General features: G+C 34.7%; 1 protein-coding gene across 2 annotated transcripts; it reads left to right on the forward strand.

The window, feature by feature from the left end:
* Positions 1–65: 65 nt before the first annotated feature.
* Positions 66–22,543, forward strand: LOC106176417 (inactive ubiquitin carboxyl-terminal hydrolase MINDY-4B-like). Of its 2 annotated transcripts, XM_086996630.1 has the most exons (14): positions 66–219; positions 459–720; positions 1,163–1,289; positions 11,165–11,241; positions 12,770–12,889; positions 13,148–13,245; positions 13,605–13,770; positions 14,007–14,072; positions 14,532–14,602; positions 15,185–15,338; positions 19,132–19,221; positions 19,777–19,957; positions 20,216–20,312; positions 20,607–22,543. In XM_086996630.1, exons 2-14 carry the CDS (start codon positions 586–588, stop codon positions 20,656–20,658), a joined length of 1,434 nt encoding a protein of 477 aa, XP_086852756.1. In that variant the 5' UTR covers positions 66–219; positions 459–585; the 3' UTR covers positions 20,659–22,543. The 2 variants fall into 2 exon arrangements, with proteins under 2 accessions (XP_086852756.1, XP_086852757.1); XM_086996631.1 differs by lacking the exons at positions 66–219; positions 459–720; positions 1,163–1,289 and adding an exon at positions 8,275–8,372.
* The last annotated feature ends 25 nt before the right edge of the window (positions 22,544–22,568 follow it).

Below are 22,568 nucleotides of genomic sequence, written 5' to 3' on the forward strand. Positions count from 1 at the left end.
AATATTTAAGGAATTTATGAGTTCATCCACAAAAATATCGCACCCCCACCTCCATAGTTAAGGGTGCATTGTGGGATAGGTACGCATGCGCAGCAGTGATGAGGAGAGGTGTAGATTTTTACCTTTTGTGGAATATATGTACACTATTGCTGTTTTTAGCATTGGTGATTTATTTATTTAGAACATTCCTAATGTGAGAAGAAACAATAGTGCACTTAGGTAGGTTTGATATTCACAGTAGAAAAGAAACGGATATAAAATCAACTTTCGTTCCCTAGATTCGACCCTGACCTTGTAAACATTTTGACAAGTGGCATGACATAATAAGTAGAGATTATGGGATTTCACGATTCTTTTTGATAAATTATTCTATTTCTTTGCTGAATTGTTCTCTTCAGAAGACAAAAGGCAAGCCAACTCCATAAATCTGTAATTTTTTTCTTCTTGCCTCTTTTCAGCTCCAGTGCCAAATACAGAATCTGTGATATTAAGTGTTACCTTGTCCAAATAATGACACAGCTATTTCTGCCCAAGAACACATGTATTCTCTCATAGCTGATATCTATAGCCTTGTAAAATGAATATATGAAACGAGGAATTATGGCTACTGAAAGTAAAAGTGATACTGCGGTGGCAAGTGGAACAGCAGGAATTGATGTGACACACCTTAACTCACTGCTGAAGTTTGTGGAGACGGAAACTAATTTTACAGATGACAGGGTAAATAATTCATTAAATGTGTACTTTGTCATTGTTAACAAAAGCGGTCGCAAAATAAAATTTATTAGTGTCATCCATATCTTTTGTCATTCAGCATGCTTTACAATGATTTATAAAAATTGTTTTATATAATAATTGCTTTATTTATCTATTTTATTTTACTGTATGTTATTCATTATTTATTATGTATGTGTGTTATGAATCTTGGATAAATTAATGAAAGCCAAATTAAGTGTATACTTAATTTGTGTACCAATAAACTTACTGTATCAAGTTAAATTACTTATTGGAATGTAAACCAAGTCTGTGACATTTATTGGCCAGGAATTTTACAATCATTTGCTGCATTTTACAACATGTACTCATTAAAGCTTTCAGTGCACCATAAATATAAACCATTTGTCTAATTGTCTAATTAAATAATTGTATTTTTAATTTATAGAAATATGCCAGTCGTGATCCCAATGCACGTAACTATGTGGTGGATATTACCCGCGCCAAGTCAGCCTACAACAGGCTGGAGACAACGACCAGATTTGAGGAGCTGAAACTGACTCTCCCAGCAGACAGTGAGTGTTTTATTATATGACATTTATCATACATCTTTATTTCTCTGGGGTGGCAGAAGCATTTTCTTCCTTCCTTTTTTTTAATCAAATCACTACTTTTTCATCACTTTCTTCTCCAAATGGTTTAAATTTGGCAAATCAAGCCAAATCAACCCTTTGTTGTTTAGGCAATTTAAGTCAGTTCAAGTATTTGGCTAAATTGGCAAGTGACAGCACTTTCCCAGCGACTAATACAAGGTTGCAAGGTTTGACTGAAGTTTGTTTGTCACTATCCAAGATCTCCATAACTACTCCATTTTTTTAGCTCTGTCTTACTGATTCCAGGTGAGCTTTATAGTGTATGTTTTAGCCAGTTTTGTTTGGAAATTTTGGTACAAAGGCCTGGGCTCCATATGTTGATTGTTTTTTTAGAGAAGAACACTCATTGTGTTTGATTGAGCTTTTGTTGCACATCCGATGCAATTTACTAGTTGGGATTCGGGCATTCTGGACCAGGTATTTGTATTTTACATGTTCTGTTTGCAGAATTGTTTTTTTTTTAATGAGATCAGCATGGGTTTTTACAGGATAATTGGAATTTTGATTCAGTTCTGATGGGCCTGAGGCAGCACCATAGCTGATTGGTCAGAGATAATTTAGAACCCAGGCTCATGTCTAATTAGAGATAAGCATTCCTCTCTCTCTCTTTTGCTCTTCCTGTGTGTGTGTGTGTGTGTGTGTGTGTGTGTGTGTTGATGTACAGTATGTGTGGATGTGTGTGTGTGTTGGTGTGCGTGTGAGTGCACTGGAACATGAAAAAAAAATTCAATGATTACTTATCCTTTATGTTAAACAAGGTTTAATTTACGTTGCTTATTGATTGGAAAGGTGTATATTCATGTTTTATCACTATAAAGCAGAGATTTCATTCTTTAAGGGTTATTAATCTTATTCAAATATGGCATAGAATTGCTAGGAGTGAGGTATTGATCAGGAAGCAGGAGGGAATGATGGAATCATTTAGTAAAACAGAGGTGGGGAATAGCTGTAAATTTTTGTTACACAGTCGGGATCAATACTTGTAGTGCTCTATTGAATTTTTTCTTGCCATTGAACCGGATTCTGCATTTTGTGCCTCCTGACCTATCTCATTCATGTATATTTATTAATATTATTATTATTATTATTAAATTTAGTTTTCAAAAACAATGCTTTGGTGGTTTACTGCAGTAGCTTTAGAAGAAGACAATCCAGAAGTGTTGAAAAGCATTGTAAATTCTTGACAAACAATTTTTTTAAAATTTAAAATGGCTAAATGATAAATTAAAAAAAAAATTCATGGAATTACTAGTAATCAGGTATTCAAAAATGGAGGATAATTACCGTAAGACCGTTCTTCTGATCTCACTTATGATATGGTTTTTGAAAAAAAATTTTTCTTGGAATAAAAAAAAAGTGTTCAAAATTTGAGGATAATTACCATAAGGCCACTCCCCTGATCTCACCTATGATATGATTTTAAGAAAAAATTCTTTGAAGAAAAGAAGCAATCAAATTTTGAGGAAAATTACCGTAAGGCCATTCCCCTGATCTCACCTGTGATATGAATTGATTGGACCTGTCTCTGACCAGCAGAGTATTTCACAGAATTCCATTAACTGAGAACTTAATGCATAGAAACCAGTGAAGTTTGACAAAAGTTCATTAAAAGGGAACTTGAGCCACAGGGCCCTACAGAGCATGTAATGATAATTCTTTACATTAAATCTGTCAGATTTGTTAGATTGGTAAGTGTTAAGAGTACACTGTTGGAATTTTCAGAGACGAATTGATAAATAAATAGATAAATGAGTGAGAAATGAATACTAGTAAATTAATCTTTAAATAAGTTGGTGTTGACCAGAAAAAACATTGTTGTTATAAAGATTTCCCAATTACTTAATTACTGATAAATTTTCGTATTAAAGTTGACAATATTTTTTAACTCAGTGATTCCCATGGACTTACCTATGATAGCAAAGCTGTTTTCATGTATACAGTGTTAAGTTGATAAGAAGTTTAGAAAAGATTAGAAGAGTATTACACTGATAAGAAGTTTACTAGTATGAAAGTTTAACACTAATTATCTCTTGGGAACATGACATGTTAAATCACCAAGAAAAATAAAAAAGGTCACGTACAATAACATTCCTGTACAAAAGCCTCAAGTTTATCAAAGTTTTGAGCAATAGATTAAAAGAGGTTTCCCTGTAGCATTTCCTGTCAATTCTGGTGTGTTGTATGGTGTTACGGTTTTCCAGACTGTGTTACGGTACCCAGATGGAGGTAGATGACTTTTTGATGGAAATACGAAATGGGAAAACAGTGTTAGCTGACAGCTGTTGTGTCAGAGTTAATGACATTGCTGCTAGACTACTGTGGTATGAGAGGTGGGAAAACTGAGATTTTTTTCTTCATCTTTTCTTCCCTTTTTCTTTTCTGTCTTTTTTTTCTTAAGAATGTCTTTTTGGTAAAGAGGAATTATTTATCCAGCTTTTATCATAATATTTACATAAGACTGAGGATGTTTTCAATATTTGCATTGTGCTGTTTACTAGATAAAATTTAAATGTATTTACCAAGAGTTTTAATGTTTGCCAGTAGTGTAAGCAATTAAATTGTAAAACTCAATTTAATTTTTTTTCCCGAGTGTAATCGTAAAAAAATTTGAAAAGGGAAAACTTCTCAGTTGTCATGTACAGTACTAGTAGGTGATTTCTACACACTACATATCATGTTTATTGTCTGTGATTGCTTTCCCCCCCCCCCCCCCCCCCCCCCCCCCCCCCCCCCCCCCACTCTCTTGCTCCATTTTGACTAATTTGATTTTACCCTGGCTGTTCAGACATTTGTAACAAAATGAAAAAGTTGTTTGACATTTTTAAATGCATTATTGGCTGTGCTTTGAGCAAAGTGGCACAGAGTTTGTATTGGGTATTTTAATGGACATTTCTTCTCTGAAAATTAGTGTTAAGTTAACCAGAGTTCAAAAATTGAGTTCCCCAGACCTTTTATCCTTAGATGACTGGCCGGCACTCCTACCAGAAGAAAAGAAGATTTATAATAATTAAAGATGATCGGCTTTTTATTGGATTTTAATTTACTAAGAGCATACTTTAAGAAGAACTACTCAGGAATTTTTCACGGTTTTCCAAGAAAATATTTGGAGAGACATGGAATTTTTCAAAATTGTTTTATTTTATTATTATTAAGTTTTCAGGTCAAAGTTTTCTTTCCTCAAGCACAGTTTAAAAATTGCTTTTGGTCAAGTCAACAAATGTTATCAAAAGGCTTTTTATCATCTTGCAACAACATGAAAAAAACACATTTATTGCTATGTATACATAGAAATGTAAATGGACTTTACAAAAACAAACTCTGAGGACAGCTGTCCTGTAACTAAAACATAACATTCAAAATATAACAAAATAATATTTTGAAAGCTTTAACAACCCACATCTGCTAAAACGCAAAGTTAAACAAAGGAGGACAATGAAACCTTGGGCAACATTGTGTCAAATTTCACTGAAAAGTGCTTCTTGTATCAGAGAGAATTTAATGTACATGTACCTGGTTGTAGATCAATGATGTTGTAATAAACCCCAATATTCACACATAAAAAAGTCTGTAAAACCCATCTCCAACCTGGGGAACTACGTCCTCAACTTGTATTCCTATTAAAATATTGCCAGTGGATTAGAAATCTGTTGAATGATGGGGAAATATTTGCCACCACTTTCATCCACTACCAGGGTTGGGTCAGAGATTTCTGTGAAAAGCATGCTTTTCAGAAAGATTTTCAGGTTGGGCTTTGGACATATATTTAATTATGGGAGGAGAAAACAGATATTATTGCATTTGGAGTGCTCAAGTACATGAGGGTTTGCAAGTTAAAAAAAAGAGAGACAGCTGTTAAAGAAATAATCTTTAATCCAATTGATTTACAGTTTACCTTGAACTACGCCATTCTTTAAAACCACCATTTAGCATCAAGATATATGAAGTGTTAATGGAATTGTTCAGTTCTGTCCAGTGGCTTTTCTAACTTCAAAGAAATGCTTCATCTCCACTGGTCTTGTACTCAGGAACTCCACAGAGACGGGCTTCAATTAACTGGCGTCAATGTACAGGCTTTTTACGTAGCTTCACTTAGGGACTGAGTGCAGAATCAGATTCCGATAATTTGATTGACGAGAGGGTTGTTTTTGTTGATGACACTTGCTTTATTCACAAGAGAGTACTGTACTAGTATTTGAAGAGCAAAGTCCTCTGCCAAGAAAAAACAAATAATGATTATTTTAAAATTATAGGTCCAGGAGAACTGCCTACTTTTGGAAAATGTAATCACTTCTTAAATTCCCTCCTGAATAAATATGATAATCCAAAAAATCAGTCAAAATTTGCATCAAACTCTTTGGAAACTCACTAAGTCGTGTTTCCAACCAGGATGGGTCATCCTATATTATGTTAAACCATCTCTGCAGGTTTTCTGATTGGGATTAGGGTCACACTAGGTTGCAATGGGCCCTTTCCTGTCCCACTGTTGTCCCATCCATCACTTTTGTAATTGATTTAGAACCAGGTGGTTAAGAGTTACTTATCACAAAAAGCCAGTCTAATCCCTTTGTTGTCCCGCAAAGCTTTTGGTTTCAAGACCAAACTTTACGGGTAACTGACTGCTAGTACTTGTTCAAATACTGATAACTAAAAATTAAAATTTTGCTGACAGATCTTAAGTGTCTGCTTATCACTGTATGTTTGTCTGTATAAACATGGGGTGCGTTCAGTGTTGTTTTAACAAAAACGGTTTTGGACTTTTCTTTCGGAAGTAGATAATTTGAATGCAGTTTTAACTCACCTTGGTCAGTACCGGGAATTTCACTGACTAGTATATATAATGCCTTAACTCAGGATTTCACCGCAAGTCCTATACCAATTGCAAACTGATCTCATAGTAGAATTTAGTCAGAAAAACAGTTTTGGTTGAAATGGTGCTGGACACAGCTTTTATGATTGGATAACCCCAGGTGCAGGATAGGAGTGAATAATATTGTAAATAGTCTTGATATTTTGCCGCATACTTGAAAGGATTAAGAACTTAAGGTGCATGGAGCTATCCAGAATTAATTAGTTTCATTTCTGTGTATCACCTGTGAAGAAGAGGGGAGATAAGCTGAATATGAGTTTTCTTAAATATTACATTTGGAAATATTAAAGACATAAATTTGTGTTTTAAAGAAAATGTTACTTTTTCATAGTACAAATTTGCTTGATCAGGAATTCCAAAAAAATTAAGTATCTGAAAATGACACAGACAATGAGTTTTAATTCAAAAAGAAAAAAACTGTTATAGTCAGAGTAAAATAAATCAAATTAATTTTTCCTAAACCAGAAATACTAAGAAATAGAATTAATGGCAATTGAGATTTCCAGTCCCGGAGCAAAACACGTACCCCGTAATCTTTTATGCATATTGTGTATTTGAATAGTGTAGAATATTTTGTGCACACAGCTTCATTTCTGGGTCCGGAATCCAAAAGAACTGAAATCAATAAATACTCCATGCATGAACGTGACAGGTCTTCATAGATCTGGTATTCATAACAGGGATCAGGATTTGGGTATCTGAGCCAGAATTTTCAAGTTGTACCAGTTACTTGAATGAGTAATAGTGTAAATAGACTAGTACTCTCAGACTGATATTCTGCACCCCAAGGTGATCTACTCTGGAGAAGTTATGTAGAATAACTAGAAATATGGGGTGCGTCTTGGAGACCTTAAAGAATAAGTTTTCATCTGGAGAGCTTGGGGAAAACTAACGTGACTTGATGTATGAGTTCTCTGAATGGCTTGCCTCCTGGCACCTATACCAAGTATATACTTCTGCACTACTGTTTAGTTGTATCAAAATATAGCAAGGCTTGTTTTAGATGAGTATTCTAGTGGCACAGCATACTCAGGGTGACAGCTAAGGAAACATGAGTTGGGTCACATGGTTTGTCGTGGAGAACAGCACACAGTGGTACGTTACTGTTGGAATACACAGACGTGAGCTTTCCAGTAGATGAACATAAGCTGGTTCTGACAGGTTGGATAAAACTATAGGCTTGTTTGTAGGGTCACGTAACATTTCTTTGGAGAAAAGCAACCTGTGGTTCCTATTTACAATAGCTGTTGGAATTTACACATAGAGGAGAGATTTCCAGTCCTTAGTAGCTACATGTAGCTCTGAAACTCTTAGTTGACATCAGGATTGGTTTGTTGCGTCACCTGACATTTCCTTGGAGAAAAGAACTCCGTTTTCTTTGAACACACAAATTTAAGATTTAAGTCGACTTGAGTTTTGGCAGTAGACCGTGATCCGCGGGGTACCAGTGAGGACACATATGATCTGGGTCACATGGCATTCCTGCGAGAACATCACTCTGTTGATACACAGTGACTGTGTGAATACACAGACCCACACGTAGGGGGTGACTATACAGCAATACTTAGTGGTAGCACTTTCTGCAAGATTTGGTTTCTGAGACATGTGACAGATATATTGTTGAAAACTGATGGAAAAATGAAGCTGAAATGTTATGGATGAGAAGACCCATAGCACAAAGAACAATATATTGTAGTATCTCAGTAACAAAGAGGAATTGACTTCTTTTGGAAGCACTGTGCAGGTATATTGTTGAAACTGCAGAAAAATGAGGCTGAAATGGAATAAAGTTGATGAGAAGACGATGGTTGCCAAAGAAACATGTCACAGTGGTTGCTGATGAATAGGACCAACTACTAGACTTAGTACAGATTACTTTGGGAGATTGCCATTGTGCAAAAAAACACTGAAGTGTAATGTGGCGAAAATTTGGTAACATTTTGTATGGATTTTTGACAGAATATAAGTCAGAATATCTGTACAAGTACAAGTACTTGTGACTTTTGAGGAAGCTGTAGTGAATAGATAAATTAACCAGTGATTGTGACTTACAGAAGGAAAAAAAAAAAACAACAGATAAACAAACAACACAGAGAGCACCAAAATGCTGGCTTCGCCTTCTTTGCAGAGGCAATCTGGTGAGTACGTGACGCACATGTAGGTGCACACATTTAATGCATGCTTGTAAAACATGCATGGATGAGGGGAGAGAGGGGGAAAAGAGAGTAAGAGAGAATTCATACATTTCCCAGAAAATTTAATATTTTAATATTTAATTTTAAAAGCTCAATGCATTGTCAGCTAGTAAAGTTGACTTGCTGTTGTTGAAATGAAATTTTAAAAAATGTAGCAGATGAGTAAAGTGGTAGATATTGTATAAGTAATTGCATTTGACTGATGATGTAAGATAAATTTAGTACTAAAAGTAAAATTTCTCTAATTGCTCTGATTTATGGGGTTTCATTATGTCTTCTGTTTATGCCTACAGTGCGTATGCATGTGCGCGCGTTCATGCATTTGGGTTTGTTTGTGCATGTACAAGCATGTGTAATGTGTGTCATTATTATAGAACCATTTTCACCCTCCAAAACTCAGGGTGTTCATGTCTCCTACAAACGTACCAAAACAATTAATATTAGATGTCATATAATCAATCACAAAGTCATTCCCCGCCCTCTGAGTATCTGAGTTTACGTGTATCCTACATACTGTGATGTTAATGGAATCAATCAATAATCATCAATCACGGTCTCATTACATTTGAGATAGATTCAGGGACTGTTACGTCATTTCATCCTGGGACAATAAGTTACTGTAATGTCATTGTACTAGGGTTGTCTGGAGTGCGCTAGAACTCTGAAGATGTGTTTTGAACCGTGAACCATGGGCATCCTGTCATGCTGATTCTAATTTATAATTGATAGATTTGCATTTTATCCCATCACATTCACTTCCTAAAGACATTGATTTGGGTTGGAAAAAAAAGTAAGAGGAAGCAGCTCTGTGACCAGCCATACATGGTAGTGTATAAATATAATCGAAATCTAACAAAGGTAATGTGATCAGGAAATGTGGGATGCCTTAAATGCCCCCCCCCCCATTCACAAGAAAAAAAAAAAAAAAAAAGGCCATGCCCATCCCTTTCATTGTCAGTTCTGAAATTGAGTAGAGTTCAGATGAAGCTATAATAATTATGATTTGAATGTCCTGAAAAGCAGGTTGGGCGCCTGTCTAGAAACACTTCCTTAGAGTACGTACCTTAAAATAATCTATCTTGAAAAAAAAAATCATGGAATAAGTGAGGTGTTTAAAGCTTGTGGGCAGTGTTGATAACCAGTGCTTCTCTAAGTGACTGACATTGGAGAAATAGTATTGACTATCAGTGGCTACGTGCCTCCCACAGTGGTTATGTTTTTATGACATGCATACACTATCATACAATTAAGTCAGCAGGTATTGTTTGACAAGTGGGCTTAAAAAATGGACTTTAAAAAACTCGGGCTAAGTGCTTGTAATGGAAAAGAGCATTGAGGCTGAATGTGTTTTCTGTGGAGACAGTTTGCGTAGCCAAATGTACTGTACATTATCAGGTGTGTCTGTGATATGGAACAAGAAGTCAGCTTTTGTAAACAGGGATTTATTATCATTCGGTCCTTAAGGGGGATCAATATGAAAGGATATTTCCTTATAGCTTTAGATAATGCAGAAGTAAACATTGACATGTTATAAAAAATAAAGTCGTCGCATCAAATACAGTGAATACATCTGGTTGAATTTGCCAACTCAAACCAGATGACTTGACAACATCACATTTTGGAGTGAGAACTGTTCTATCAATTTTCCTCACCTGAACGGCCATCAACATTTATTTAATAGCAAAAATATATAGTACAATCTGTAGCCAAGAATTTTTTTGAGCCAAAGCTTTCTTCTGATTTTATCAGTAAAGTGGTGAAGTAATACATTTGTGTACTAGTAATGGAACATAAAGCAGTTTATTTGAAACTTTATTACCTGCAACAAGGAGGCAATGTTTTTGTTACTGTTTGTTATTTGCTGTTATTTCTGTTATATTTCTGAACTTTAAGATACCAAGTTTTTCATTTGATCCCTTAAGTATGGGCACTTGGATAAAATCCAGGGCAGTCCATAAAGCTGTGTATTTGCAGCTTGAAATGTAAATAATGTCAATAGTGAAACATAAAAAGCAGTTGGGTTAAAAATGTGTTACTTTAGCAGTATGAATATAGCCTGCATGCTTCTTAACTCCTTTTCTTACTTCATTTTATAATGCTGAGTATTCGGTCTATTTTTCACAGACTTTCAATTTGTAATTTTCTTAACATTTCCTATCGGAGTATTAATCTGTAAGTTTAAGTTCCACCTTAGAATCAAGTGTTATTGTTTCCTATGTCATTTGACCTGAGTTACTGATATGATATGGTACTAGTAATCACTTGGATCTTTTCAATGGGGGGAAATTGTGAATTTTACAGATACTGTATTTGTAAGTCATAATTTCTTAAAATTAAAACATTCCTGTTGACTGGTAGCAACAATTTTTACAAACAGGTTACTTCATAGTTCTATTGTATGCAGTAAAAGCAACACAAAAATACATATGTATAGAATTTTTTTTTTTTTTTTTTTTTGTGATTATAAAATCATGCATTTATCCGGGAGCGATGCCTGTGTCAGAAACAACAGAACCCAAATAAACCTTATCATATATTTGAAAGTTTGATCTTTTTTGCCCATTGAAAAGGTTGAGTCATTACCATATAATATTGGTAACTCTGCTACAGTGGCAGAGTATGCTGTTAGTGGGAACTTACTGTATATTTCCAGCAGTTTAGGGTGAGGATAGTTCATAAAAGAGTTATAATTATCTCAGTAGAGATTTACAAAAGTTTTTGTTTCTATATTTCAGCCTTTGGATCATTTGGTCCTGCCAGCCGGCTCAAGACTCTGGAAGGAGGCACCCCTATCTCTATGGAAGTAGCCCTGGTCAGTATGAACATGTACACAGACATACATACAGAATTACACATGTGTGCATATATGCACATGAATGCGATCTCATGTGCACTTGCATGCATGTGTGTTTCAGCACGTATAATTGCATGTATGAACATAGAAGTGCACATGTGAATGTAATATATGTGCACTTACACATGTTTGCATTTGTGTATACATCCATGCCTTTACAATAAGGCTCATCATTATTACTTTGTGAAATAAAACTTAATTTGGACAATGCAATACATATTCAACTTTCAAAGGTCAGTTATGTGTTATTAAGTTGGACAATGCAATCAGTGTTTGCCTCTTAGGAAAATAAGTTGCTGGACCAAAAGTCCAGCCATTTTGAAAAGTAATTGAAAGTATACATCCATGCCTTTACAATAAGGCTCATCATCATTGTGTTTGAGAACATTATATCTATATATAACTGAAAGTTTGAAAAAACGACACACCCACCAATAGCAATAGTCGTTTTATTCTGTGCTGCTTCCCAGTAATCATTCAATAAGTATTGTATAGCTTTGTATAATTGTTGCTAAGTTGTTATGACTAGTGTAGAGAGCCTGTAAAATGTAATATGTATGCATTTTAGTGCTCAATAAAGATTATTATTACTTTGTGAAATAAAACTTAATTTGGACAATGCAATACATATTCAACTTTCAAAGATCAGTTATGTGTTATTAAGTTGGACAATGCAATCAGTGTTTGCCTCTTAGGAAAATAAGTTGCTGGACCAAAAGTCCAGCCATTTTGAAAAGTAGCTGGACTGATTGTCTGCCGGGAGGGAAAACTTCTCAGCCCATTCTGAAAGATGTCGGCCCCAGGCAGACGGTCCAGCCTTAATTTCTAACACTGAATGCAATACATACTGTATTCAACTTTCAAAAGTCAGTTATATATTAAGTTGGTATGAAATAAACTGACTTGATCTTCTCCGTCCAGACATGAGATCATTAAATCAATAGTGTGTTAAGATCAATACCTGATAACGCTGATGTGACGTCAAGTATTGATCAAGTTCATCATGGGATGATCTCAGTAGAATAACTTAACTTAGCACTGAGTTAACTTTACAGGGGTGAGGTAACACAGAGAAATAAAATCAATTCATTTTGTTTTGCCACAAATTATGTCAGAAGTGAGTTGTGTCTGAGAACTCTTATGAGTATGAAAAGGTTAACTTAATAAAATAAATATTGACCTCGGTTTAATGGACATATCATTCTGTAATTAATTATAAATTCCTTTATATGAATATATATAGTCCAATATGAATATTGTAATGAAATCAAATGATTAAATCAACTGTTAATTGAAAATCGCTTATATAATTATAAAAGTTGAAGAAATTAAACCTAATAGGGATAATATTGTACTAAGTTTTCATAAAGATCCAGATTCCATTCCTTTTCTTCTCTGCTAAATTAATTATGCTCGTCTGTTAAATATTTGTCATCATCATTGTCATTGTCGTCATCATATTATAATAGTTTTATTACTTTACTAGGCACTGCGAAAACTTGTCACAGGTACTACAGTCCACAAACTGACACAAGACTGGATGAAGCTTGGCTTTATGTTTCAGAATGAGAATGGACCATTTGCCTATGGAATCTACACACAGAAGGTAACAAAACAGAGCTGAATTAAAACTGGAGTTTTATAAAAAAAGACTTGAAATGATATACGTGCTTAAGTATAAAAGTCTATAAGCAGATATGCTAGTAAAAGATGAATTAAATGATTTTATGTTATGATATGTTAGATGATATGTTAGATGTGTGGAAATATTTGATTGTTCATTTTATAATGTCTTGCAGTTGTTTTTATACAGTTTGCCCAGATTAGAGGTATAATTTTTCTTTTATTTATTTATTTATTTTAGAATGGCTCCAAAGGATTTATACTCTGTGTACAGGCATTCATTTTGAAGCATCTACTCTTTAGACATTCTAGAGACCTTGACGCACCTTTTGACTTGAGGTGAGCACAATGTGTGTGTGTGTGTGTATGTATTGTGTGTGTCCATGAAAACTGAAGGGTCTAAACTTCTGATATTTTCTCACATATAAATAGATTGGTATTTCAGTGTTTTTTTCCACCTTCATTTTTGCATTAAACTGACAACTGAAGGAGACAATTAATGATAATAATTCAATATAATATAATAACTAAATGATAATAAAGAGTAACAAGTAAACATTTCTTTGACTGAATAATCTTCCTCTAGAACTCCTATATACTACCCTTTGTATCATATTAACTGTAGCAGTTTAGCGAATGAGGTGTGCTTGTTTATTTATGCTTTTCTAGATATTTAACATAGAATTTCTGTTTTCCAGTCTGTTACAACCCACAAGTTGGAAGCGCAGAGATGCGTTAATAGATGCGTTAACGGAGATCCTGTGGCAGGCGGGTGGGAAGACCAGGTGCTGCGTCGCGCTGATACAGGAAACTCGCTGCTTTGATCTTCCTATTGGATACAGACAAGACTGCCTGTCAGAATACGTAAGTACTGCATGCACACACACACACACACACACACACACACACACACACACACACTCATACAGACACGTACAATCCCATACACATATGGGCACAAGTACAAACTCACACTCAAACACTCACACATGCTTGTTAATTTTACAAACAAGTGATCAGATGCACATTTGCCTGCACACACACACACAAAGAGTGATTTTGGAAATGTGATAACTCACTTTACATTTATTTGCTTTCAGCTCCACTTATTTTACTTTACAAAGTTCCAAGAATTACGCACATGTATCAAGACATATATAAGTTATGTAAGTATAAATCCTTGCAAGTACAGATATTAAAGTTTTAATCAATACAGTTTAAAATATAGGAGCACTTAAATATATCATTTATATGTTAGTGAAATAATCAATTATCACCTTTTAGTGTATTATCATTTTAGAAATAAATTATAAGGATAACAAGGCTGAAAACAAAGCTGGCATAAAGTGTGATGATGAGCCTTTTCTTCTCTCATAAATACACCTGAACAACATTATTAGCTATTAGTATGTATTTCTGAATGTGATGATAGTGTAAACTTGACTCTCCTTAATATATTGTTTAATAGAAAAATAAAAGTTTGTTTATAAGGTTTTATCACTACTTCACTTTTATCCCCCACCCAACCACCTTACAACCTTACCCCCTTCACATAGCCTTACTCCCACATCTGTTTATATTCTACCCTACTTCTTCCCCACACAGTTGTGTTCTCCCCATTTCAGTTTGAGTATGAGAGCAGTCATGGTGCACTCCTCTTCCTGTACAGCCTCGTGCTATCACGCAGTATAGACCAGTAAGTACTAGGAACATGTACATGCATCCATGCACCTGCACTATAAACACATTCCTTTCCTGCCTATTGGGGTGTAGAGCAATAAGTAGGATGAACATACTTGAACATGCATGCATGCGTACACTCAACGGTGGATTGCTGTGGTACCTATTATACAGTGTAGAAAAGTAAGATGCAGCAGGCATGATCACTAGTTAAAACATGCATGCATGAACACACGTGCACGCGCACACACTCACACAGACTTCTGCAAAAGACTCTTGTTGAGGAAATGTTACTAATTTCATAAAGGTAGACATATATGTAAACCTACCTATTTTTGATTATATTCCCTTAAACCTTTACACACTAAACCTTAAAGCTAAAACTTTGATAAGTGTTTGTTTTTTAATAGAAGAACTATTATAATTTCAAATTTAGTCATAGTAATGCACCCTGACTTTTAAAAGAAACTCATCATTGTTACAGTAAGCTAGTGGAAATGGTAAAGGTATGCTAAAAATTGATAGTTCAGTTTCCAGGAATTTCTGAAACCTAAGGTACAGTAAAGTATTTTCCTTAAATTTAACACTTTTCTCTCAGGGTCCTAAATGACATGGGAGAGGTGAAGTATAAACAGCTGATCACAGACCAGGAGGACACCAGTATACCCCTGGTCAACTTAGTCCTGACTGGCCGCGCTGTCCCCTTCCAACACAATGGAGACCAAATATATGATGATGATGGGAAAGTATTGGTAAGATTGAATGTTACAGTAAAACGGTTAATACAGTTACTTCAGACAAATTTCAGATTTGTTGCGTATAGTATTTGTTATGTACAAAGTAAAATTCTGTATGATGTTTCAATAATAATTACTTCAGTACTTTTTTAATATTATATGTATAATAACAGTACTATTATTAGAATTATATGTTCTATTCCTATGTGCAACAGCAAATTAGTTATTTTTTTCTTCACTATTGGTTCCCTAAGAAATAGTATATGTGTATTATTCATGTAATGTGACAGTGGTAAACAGCAAATTCAGGAATATAAATTAATAGTTTATTGTACCACCAGCGTTAGCGCTGGCGGTACACATGGTTTCGGTCTCGTCCGGATCGTTCCGCCGGCTCCGCCGGACGGCTACCGTTACCGCTTCTCCTCCTAGACGGTAAGGCCCCCCATACCCATCTCATGGATTTAGGTCACCTATAATCTCAACTCGTTCCACGTAAAATTTGGGCTTTGTCGGTATTGGGGTCTGGGTGTGGCACTCATTGCAATGCACCCTTGTCCAAAAATGGCAAAATTAAATGCTAATTATCTACCCTACGGAAGGAGTTACGGGAAAATTTTCTACAGACGGCTTTCCAAAAGTCATATGTGTAGATTTCAAATATACCCTCGGATTTGACCTTTGACCTTTACTTCAAGGTCAAATGGGCCAAAATTTTCAAAAAAATGAAATTTTTTACGAAAAAAAAATTTTTTGCCCTTTTATTCAGACACCACACAGACTTAACCAATAATATTATTGGAAAGTGTTACCCTTCAGGTCATCTTTCATCTCCGTGAATTTGGGGTCAATCGGTGCATTTTCACAGGAGTAGCGGCCATAAGATACCGAAACTGAAAACTGTCTCTAATTCGGGAACCGTTAATGCTAGAGACCCATTCTTTTTTGCATTTTGTAGAGCATGTAAAGCCCAACACTGGAGGTGGTCTCGGTTTTTTTGTATTCCATACGGTTTTCGAGTTACGCTGTATCAAAAAGTACATATTGGTGGTGAAAGGAAAATGTACGGAAGCCCACTGGTGCCATATGTAGAAAAAAAAATTATCTCGAAATTTCGAGATACTATTTTGAAATTTGAACAAAAAAATTTACCACCAGCGTTAGCGCTGGCGGTACACATGGTTTCGGTCCCGTCCGGTCCGTTCCGCCGGCTCCGCCGCCATGTTACCGTTACCGCTTCTCCTCCTAGACGGTAAGGGCCCCCGTACCCATCTCATGGATTTAGGTCACCTATAATCTCAACTCGTTCCACGTAAAATTTGGGCTTTGTCGGTATTGGGGTCTGGGTGTGGCACTCATTGCAATGCACCCTTGTCTAAAAATGGCAAAATTAAATGCTAATTATCTACCCTACAGAAGGAGTTACGGGAAAATTTTCTATAGACGGCTTTCCAAAAGTCATATGTGTAGATTTCAAATATACCCTCGGATTTGACCTTTGACCTTTACTTCAAGGTCAAATGGGTCAAAATTTTCAAAAAAATGAAATTTTTTACGAAAAAAAATTTTTTTGCCCTGTTATTCAGACGCCACACAGACTTAACCAATAATATTATTGGAAAGTGTTACCCTTCAGGTCATCTTTCATCTCCGTGAATTTGGGGTCAATCGGTGCATTTTCACAGGAGTAGCGGCCATAAGATACCGAAACTGAAAACTGTCTCTAATTCGGGAACCGTTAATGCTAGAGACCCATTCTTTTTTGCATTTTGTAGAGCATGTAAAGCCCAACACTGGAGGTGGTCTCGGTTTTTTTGTATTCCATACGGTTTTCGAGTTACGCTTTATCAGAAAGTACATATTGGTGGTGAAAGGAAAATGTACGGAAGCCGACTGGTGCCATATGTAGAAAAAAAAATTATCTCGAAATTTCGAGATACTATTTTGAAATTTGAACAAAAAAAATTTTTATCTCGAAATTTCGAGATAGCATTTTGAAATTTGAACAAAAAAAAAATTATCTCGAAATTTCGAGATAGCATTTTGATATTTGAGCAAAAAAAATTATCTCGAAATTTCGAGATAGTATTTTGAAATTTGAACAAAAAAAATGCTATCTCGAAATTTCGAGATAATTTTTTTTTTCAACATATGGCACCAGTCGGCTTCCGTAAAAATGTGCAGTACGGTAATGGATAATAAATTTTGAACTCCGGAAAAATAAAACATAATGCTTGGCAAAGCAGACAACTTGTGGTCAAAAATGACATTATTTTATCAAATTTAAACTTCTGCAACTTCAGAGAACCTCCCATTTCAAGAACTTTGACCAAAATGACCTTTTCTTTATTTTAATTAATTTTTTCTGTAGGAAATTTATGGCACATTATGGTAACTCCAAAATTATAACATTTAGTCCCTTATATCTCCAAAACTGGCAGAGATAGGTCCATAGTTACTATTGAAGTTGAATAGGAAGTCATATACTGGCAATCTTACTGTGACCTTGACATTGACCTTTGACCTACTTTTCACCATGAACTGAACTTTGCAAATTTTGCTTCCCTTTTATCTCCAAAACTGGCAGAGATAGGTCCATAGTTACTATTGAAGTTGAATAGGAAGTCATATACTGGCAATCTTACTGTGACCTTGAAATTGACCTTTGACCTACTTATCACCATGAACTGAACTTTGCAAATTTTGCTTCCCTTTTATCTCCAAAACTGGCAGAGATAGGTCCATAGTTACTATTGAAGTTGAATAGGAAGTCATATACTGGCAATTTTACTGTGACCTTGAAATTGACCTTTGACCTACTTTTCACCTTGAACTGAACATTGCAAAATTTGCTTCCCTTTTATCTCCAAAACTGGCAGAGATAGGTCCATAGTTACTATTGAACTTGCATAGGAAGTCATATACTGGCAATTTTACTGTGACCTTGAAATTGACTTTTGACCTTCTTTTCACCATGAACTGAACTTTGCAAATTTTGCTTCCCTTTTATCTCCAAAACTGGCAGAGATAGGTCCATAGTTACTATTGAAGTTGAATAGGAAGTCATATACTGGCAATCTAAATGTGACCTTGAAATTGACCTTTGACCTACTTTTCACCATGAACTGAACTTTGCAAATTTTGCTTCCCTTTTATCTCCAAAACTGGCAGAGATAGGTCCATAGTTACTATTGAAGTTGAATAGGAAGTCATATACTGGCAATCTTACTGTGACCTTGAAATTGACCTTTGACCTACTTTTCACCATGAACTGAACTTTGCAAATTTTGCTTCCCTTTTATCTCCAAAACTGGCAGAGATAGGTCCATAGTTACTATTGAAGTTGGATAGGAAGTCATATACTGGCAATTTACTGTGACCTTGAAATTGACCTTTGACCTACCTTACAATGAACTTAACTTTGATTGCACCATTTTTAGTTATATATATTTTTTGCATATTTTGAAAATTCTTGTTGATTGCATTTTTACAGCTTGTCAAGCACAAGACTGGTGGCTGCACCCCTTATTTTGTGTATGTGGGGGTCTATACGAATGCGCTTGCTCCAGCTGGTGGTACAATATTCGGAGGCGGTATCGCCTCTCTGATCCTCTAGTTTGTAGTGGATAATAGAAACTTTCATATTTTATTAGCAGGATTAAAGAGGCTTGTTCTAAGGGTATTTGTGTTTGTTGTGCAGGCAATTCCAGAGAGAGGAATCCAAGAGCAAAGTGAGATAGGGTTTATGTACTGGCACAGAAACTAGAGTGTCACCAGAGTTTACAATGTATTTGTGTTTGTTTTGCAGGCAATTCCAGAGAGAGGAATCCAAGAGCGAAGTGAGATAGGGTTTATGTACTGGCACAGAGAGGAGAAAGAGCAACATATCAGAGCCATGGTAAGGAGTATAAATTTAAAAAGATGGAAGTTTGAGTGACAGGACCATAGCCACCATTTTCAAAGATGGACCTTTACCATGGAACTTTTGTGTGTGCCTAGATAAAAATTTACACAGAGCAGATCCTTTTTTGGCAAACAGGGCAGTTCGTTTGACCCTTTCAGTCGCTTTCTACATTCCTGCCTTATCTTGGGTATTTTAAGTGTGGGAGGAGATATAAATCTCCCAGATATACAATATGAATGACAGTTGTCTTCTCTAGTTAATGGGAAATATGGAACTCTGTTCTTCTACATTTTAACATGGTTTATAACATAATGAACCACATTTTACTTATTAGAAATCTTGTGGTGTTTTTCTACAAGTTGTCAATAAATATGAAATCTGGGGTTTTAGAATAATGCCCGACTTCAGGATTTTAGTTTTTTTTTCTTCTCCTATGGTCTAAACGCGCCTAGAAATTGCAAAGTATGATTTCAGGATTTTCAGTCTTTTACAAATTTCACCCATGAATATGTACCTTATGTCTAGGAAATCTTGCTGTTTGTCTTTTAGGTTGGCAGTATGTATAAGACTCCACGCCATCCTATATGGATAACACTAGTAAATGGACTGTATGGACTGTTATTTAGTGTTAACCAGCACCTGGTCAGTGATTGGAGAGTAGAACACAAGTTTGACCTCTATTATTACACTGGTCAAGCCTCACAGACACGACCAACCAGGCTAAGTGTTGGTAGGTTCTAAAAATACATGTTTTACAGTTACTTATTTCACTCTTTTTTAAAAACTTTTTCTTTTCTGGTTTTTTTTTATTCTCATGTTATTGTTTGAAAAGAGAAATTTTGTTGTTGTTTATAGTTTTTATGAGATAATTACTTCAGCATTCCGGAAAAAAAAAAAAAAAAAAAAACATAATAAGACAAAATTAAACAAAATGCAGAACTTAACAATTTTTTTCTGTAGTTTACAAAAGTGTAATATATTATTTCAGAGACGAGACTGGGAAGAAGCAGTCACGCCAGAACTGCTCTTCAGAAGAGTGAGGAAGAGAAGAAGATACCACCTCTGGAGAGGTGTATCATGACCAAGTAGGACCTGTTTTATACACTGTATTACAGAAAATATAAATAATTTAAAAATGAAAAAAAAAATTAAAAAAAGATTAAGTCTGATATTGTAATAGATCACTATTTTATGTTTAAAGTATGCAATTTTTTTTCTTTTTTAATTTTTTTTTTTTTAACTTTTTAAAGTTAATTAATGTTATACTTGTTTTATATTTTTTTCTTTTCATTTTCAGCAGTTCATTTTCTTTCTCGTACACAGTATAAATAATTTAGAATTAAGTCTGTATAAATATCAAGTATTTCTCTTTATTTCAGGTGGTTTGGTGCTCATATTGACTGGAATGGCACTATGCCGTATGTCACATAACCAATGTCTATACACAAAGAGAACTGACATAGGGAATATTATGGAACTCCTTCCTTAGCTTTAAGGTGCATTTACATTGAAGATGGGCTGATCCTTCTTGGACGTACCTTGCTTTAAGGTGCATTTACATTGAAGACGGGCTGATTTTTCTTGGACATACCTTGTTCTACAGGCTCTCTGGTTAAGCTTAACATTACACATGTAGTGTATGTATATATTCTGTTTTGTTCACAAAGTCACCATTCCAGTTCATGATATCCATAGGAGGTTGCTTCTTTGAACTACCATTCACTATAACAGTCACAATTGATTACCAGTGGAAGGCTGACACTTCTGACCTGTTGAAATATGTCATCAGCACCAAGTCTTGTTGTTAATCATTTGTGAAACAGTTTTAGACAGATAATCAGTTAATTTCATGTGGTCATATTTATCATACGTACAAAAGGTCAAACACTTCAAACTTTTCCAGTTGAAATAATCCACTGGTGTGTTGCCATGCTACAGTGTAAAAGATATTTAATGAAAGATGATCAGAAGTAATTCCCTGGGCATAAGTCAGCAGATACCATTTTTTTAGATATAGATTATTAGTAGTTTTGCTCAATGTTCTGCCAGTGAGTTGCAATGGACAACTTTACCTCATAATTTTGCACTCTTCTTTTGGTTTTTGATTGTGTCACCAATTAAAGCATATTAACACTGTTATGAAGTTGAATATAAGTGTTTTTTTATAATAATTATCATTGTTATGTATTAATAAAAGAGAGGTATTGGTATTTTACAGGGACTTGGTAAAGAACTAGCTGAACTTGTGATGCAATTTTAAATTTTCATTTACAATTTAAACATTTCTTTTTGGATGCTGAAATCAAAAGCAAGGGTTAAGCCATCACTTGTAGTTTTTTTTTTCCAACTTTCCTAATCAAAACCAAACTATGCCATTTAGTGAATTGCAATCAGTTTGCTCTATGAGGAATATAGCACCAAAATTATGTCTTATTTTGGATAATGGGGCAGATGTTGCAAAAGATTTGAATGCCATATTTTTCTTGCAAAGCATCAAAACTTGAATGAAAAAGAAAAATTAAAGATGACTAAAGAAGGGAACAAAAGACTTGAATGCCATTCCAGCTGTTTCTGTTGCCAACAGAAAAAAATATATATAAAAATATATAACTCTCTCCTCCCTTTAATGTTTTATTATTAAATTAGTTATGTTGCACATTTAATCAAAGTGTGAGCTAAATCAATTCTCCATTTGATAGGTTCTTCTCTTTTTTTATTTCACAGAATATAACTTTGGTTTTTGATCAAGTGTTGTGCTTCCTCTTTTTTCTTTAATTACTTATTTTTCACTAAATATTTTTATATAAATGATGTTTGTGCCAATTAATAAGATAAATGAATTCCCAAATTGAGATGTTAGTGTACAAAACCTTGTTCTAGATCTGTAGTAAGAGTTAATTTGTACAGAGCAGTTTGTTTTAACAAATGCAGTAAATGTCTTCATCTGTGGAAAATGTTTCAATTTGAAATGAATCTACATGTATCTTCATGATTTGCCAATTAAAAAATTGTTCAGAAAATTTGAACAGTTCACATGATTTGTTGTGGATATATCCATGACAGTATGAATTCTTTAAATCATGATGATTTTACTCGTTAACGAGTTAGTTTTTGTTGTGTTTTACATTTGCTAGTTTGGTTTTTGTTTGTGAAGTTGTTTGTAAAGGCTGTTATAGTAAATTATGTTCACTTACAACCATGTTACTTAAAGAAACTATGTTACTTAATATAGAAAATACCCATTGCAAAGGAATTTAGTTTCTGTAACTTTGATATCCTTTAACATTATGGAAATAAATGTAAGGATGTGAACTTACTTTTGAAATTTGTTTAACTCGGAT

Source organism: Lingula anatina, chromosome 10, assembly GCF_051362555.1.
Source record: "Lingula anatina isolate TDL-2025a chromosome 10, LinAna3.0, whole genome shotgun sequence".
NCBI lineage: Eukaryota > Metazoa > Brachiopoda > Lingulata > Lingulida > Lingulidae > Lingula > Lingula anatina.

Coding starts and splice junctions, on each gene's coding strand:
- LOC106176417 (XM_086996630.1), top strand. CDS start 586: ATGAAACGAGGAATTATGGCTACTGAAAGTAAAAGTGATACTGCGGTG. Junction 13,771..14,006: donor AAGACTGCCTGTCAGAATAC/GTAAGTACTGCA, acceptor ATTTGCTTTCAG/CTCCACTTATTTTACTTTAC. Junction 19,222..19,776: donor AGCAACATATCAGAGCCATG/GTAAGGAGTATA, acceptor TTTGTCTTTTAG/GTTGGCAGTATGTATAAGAC.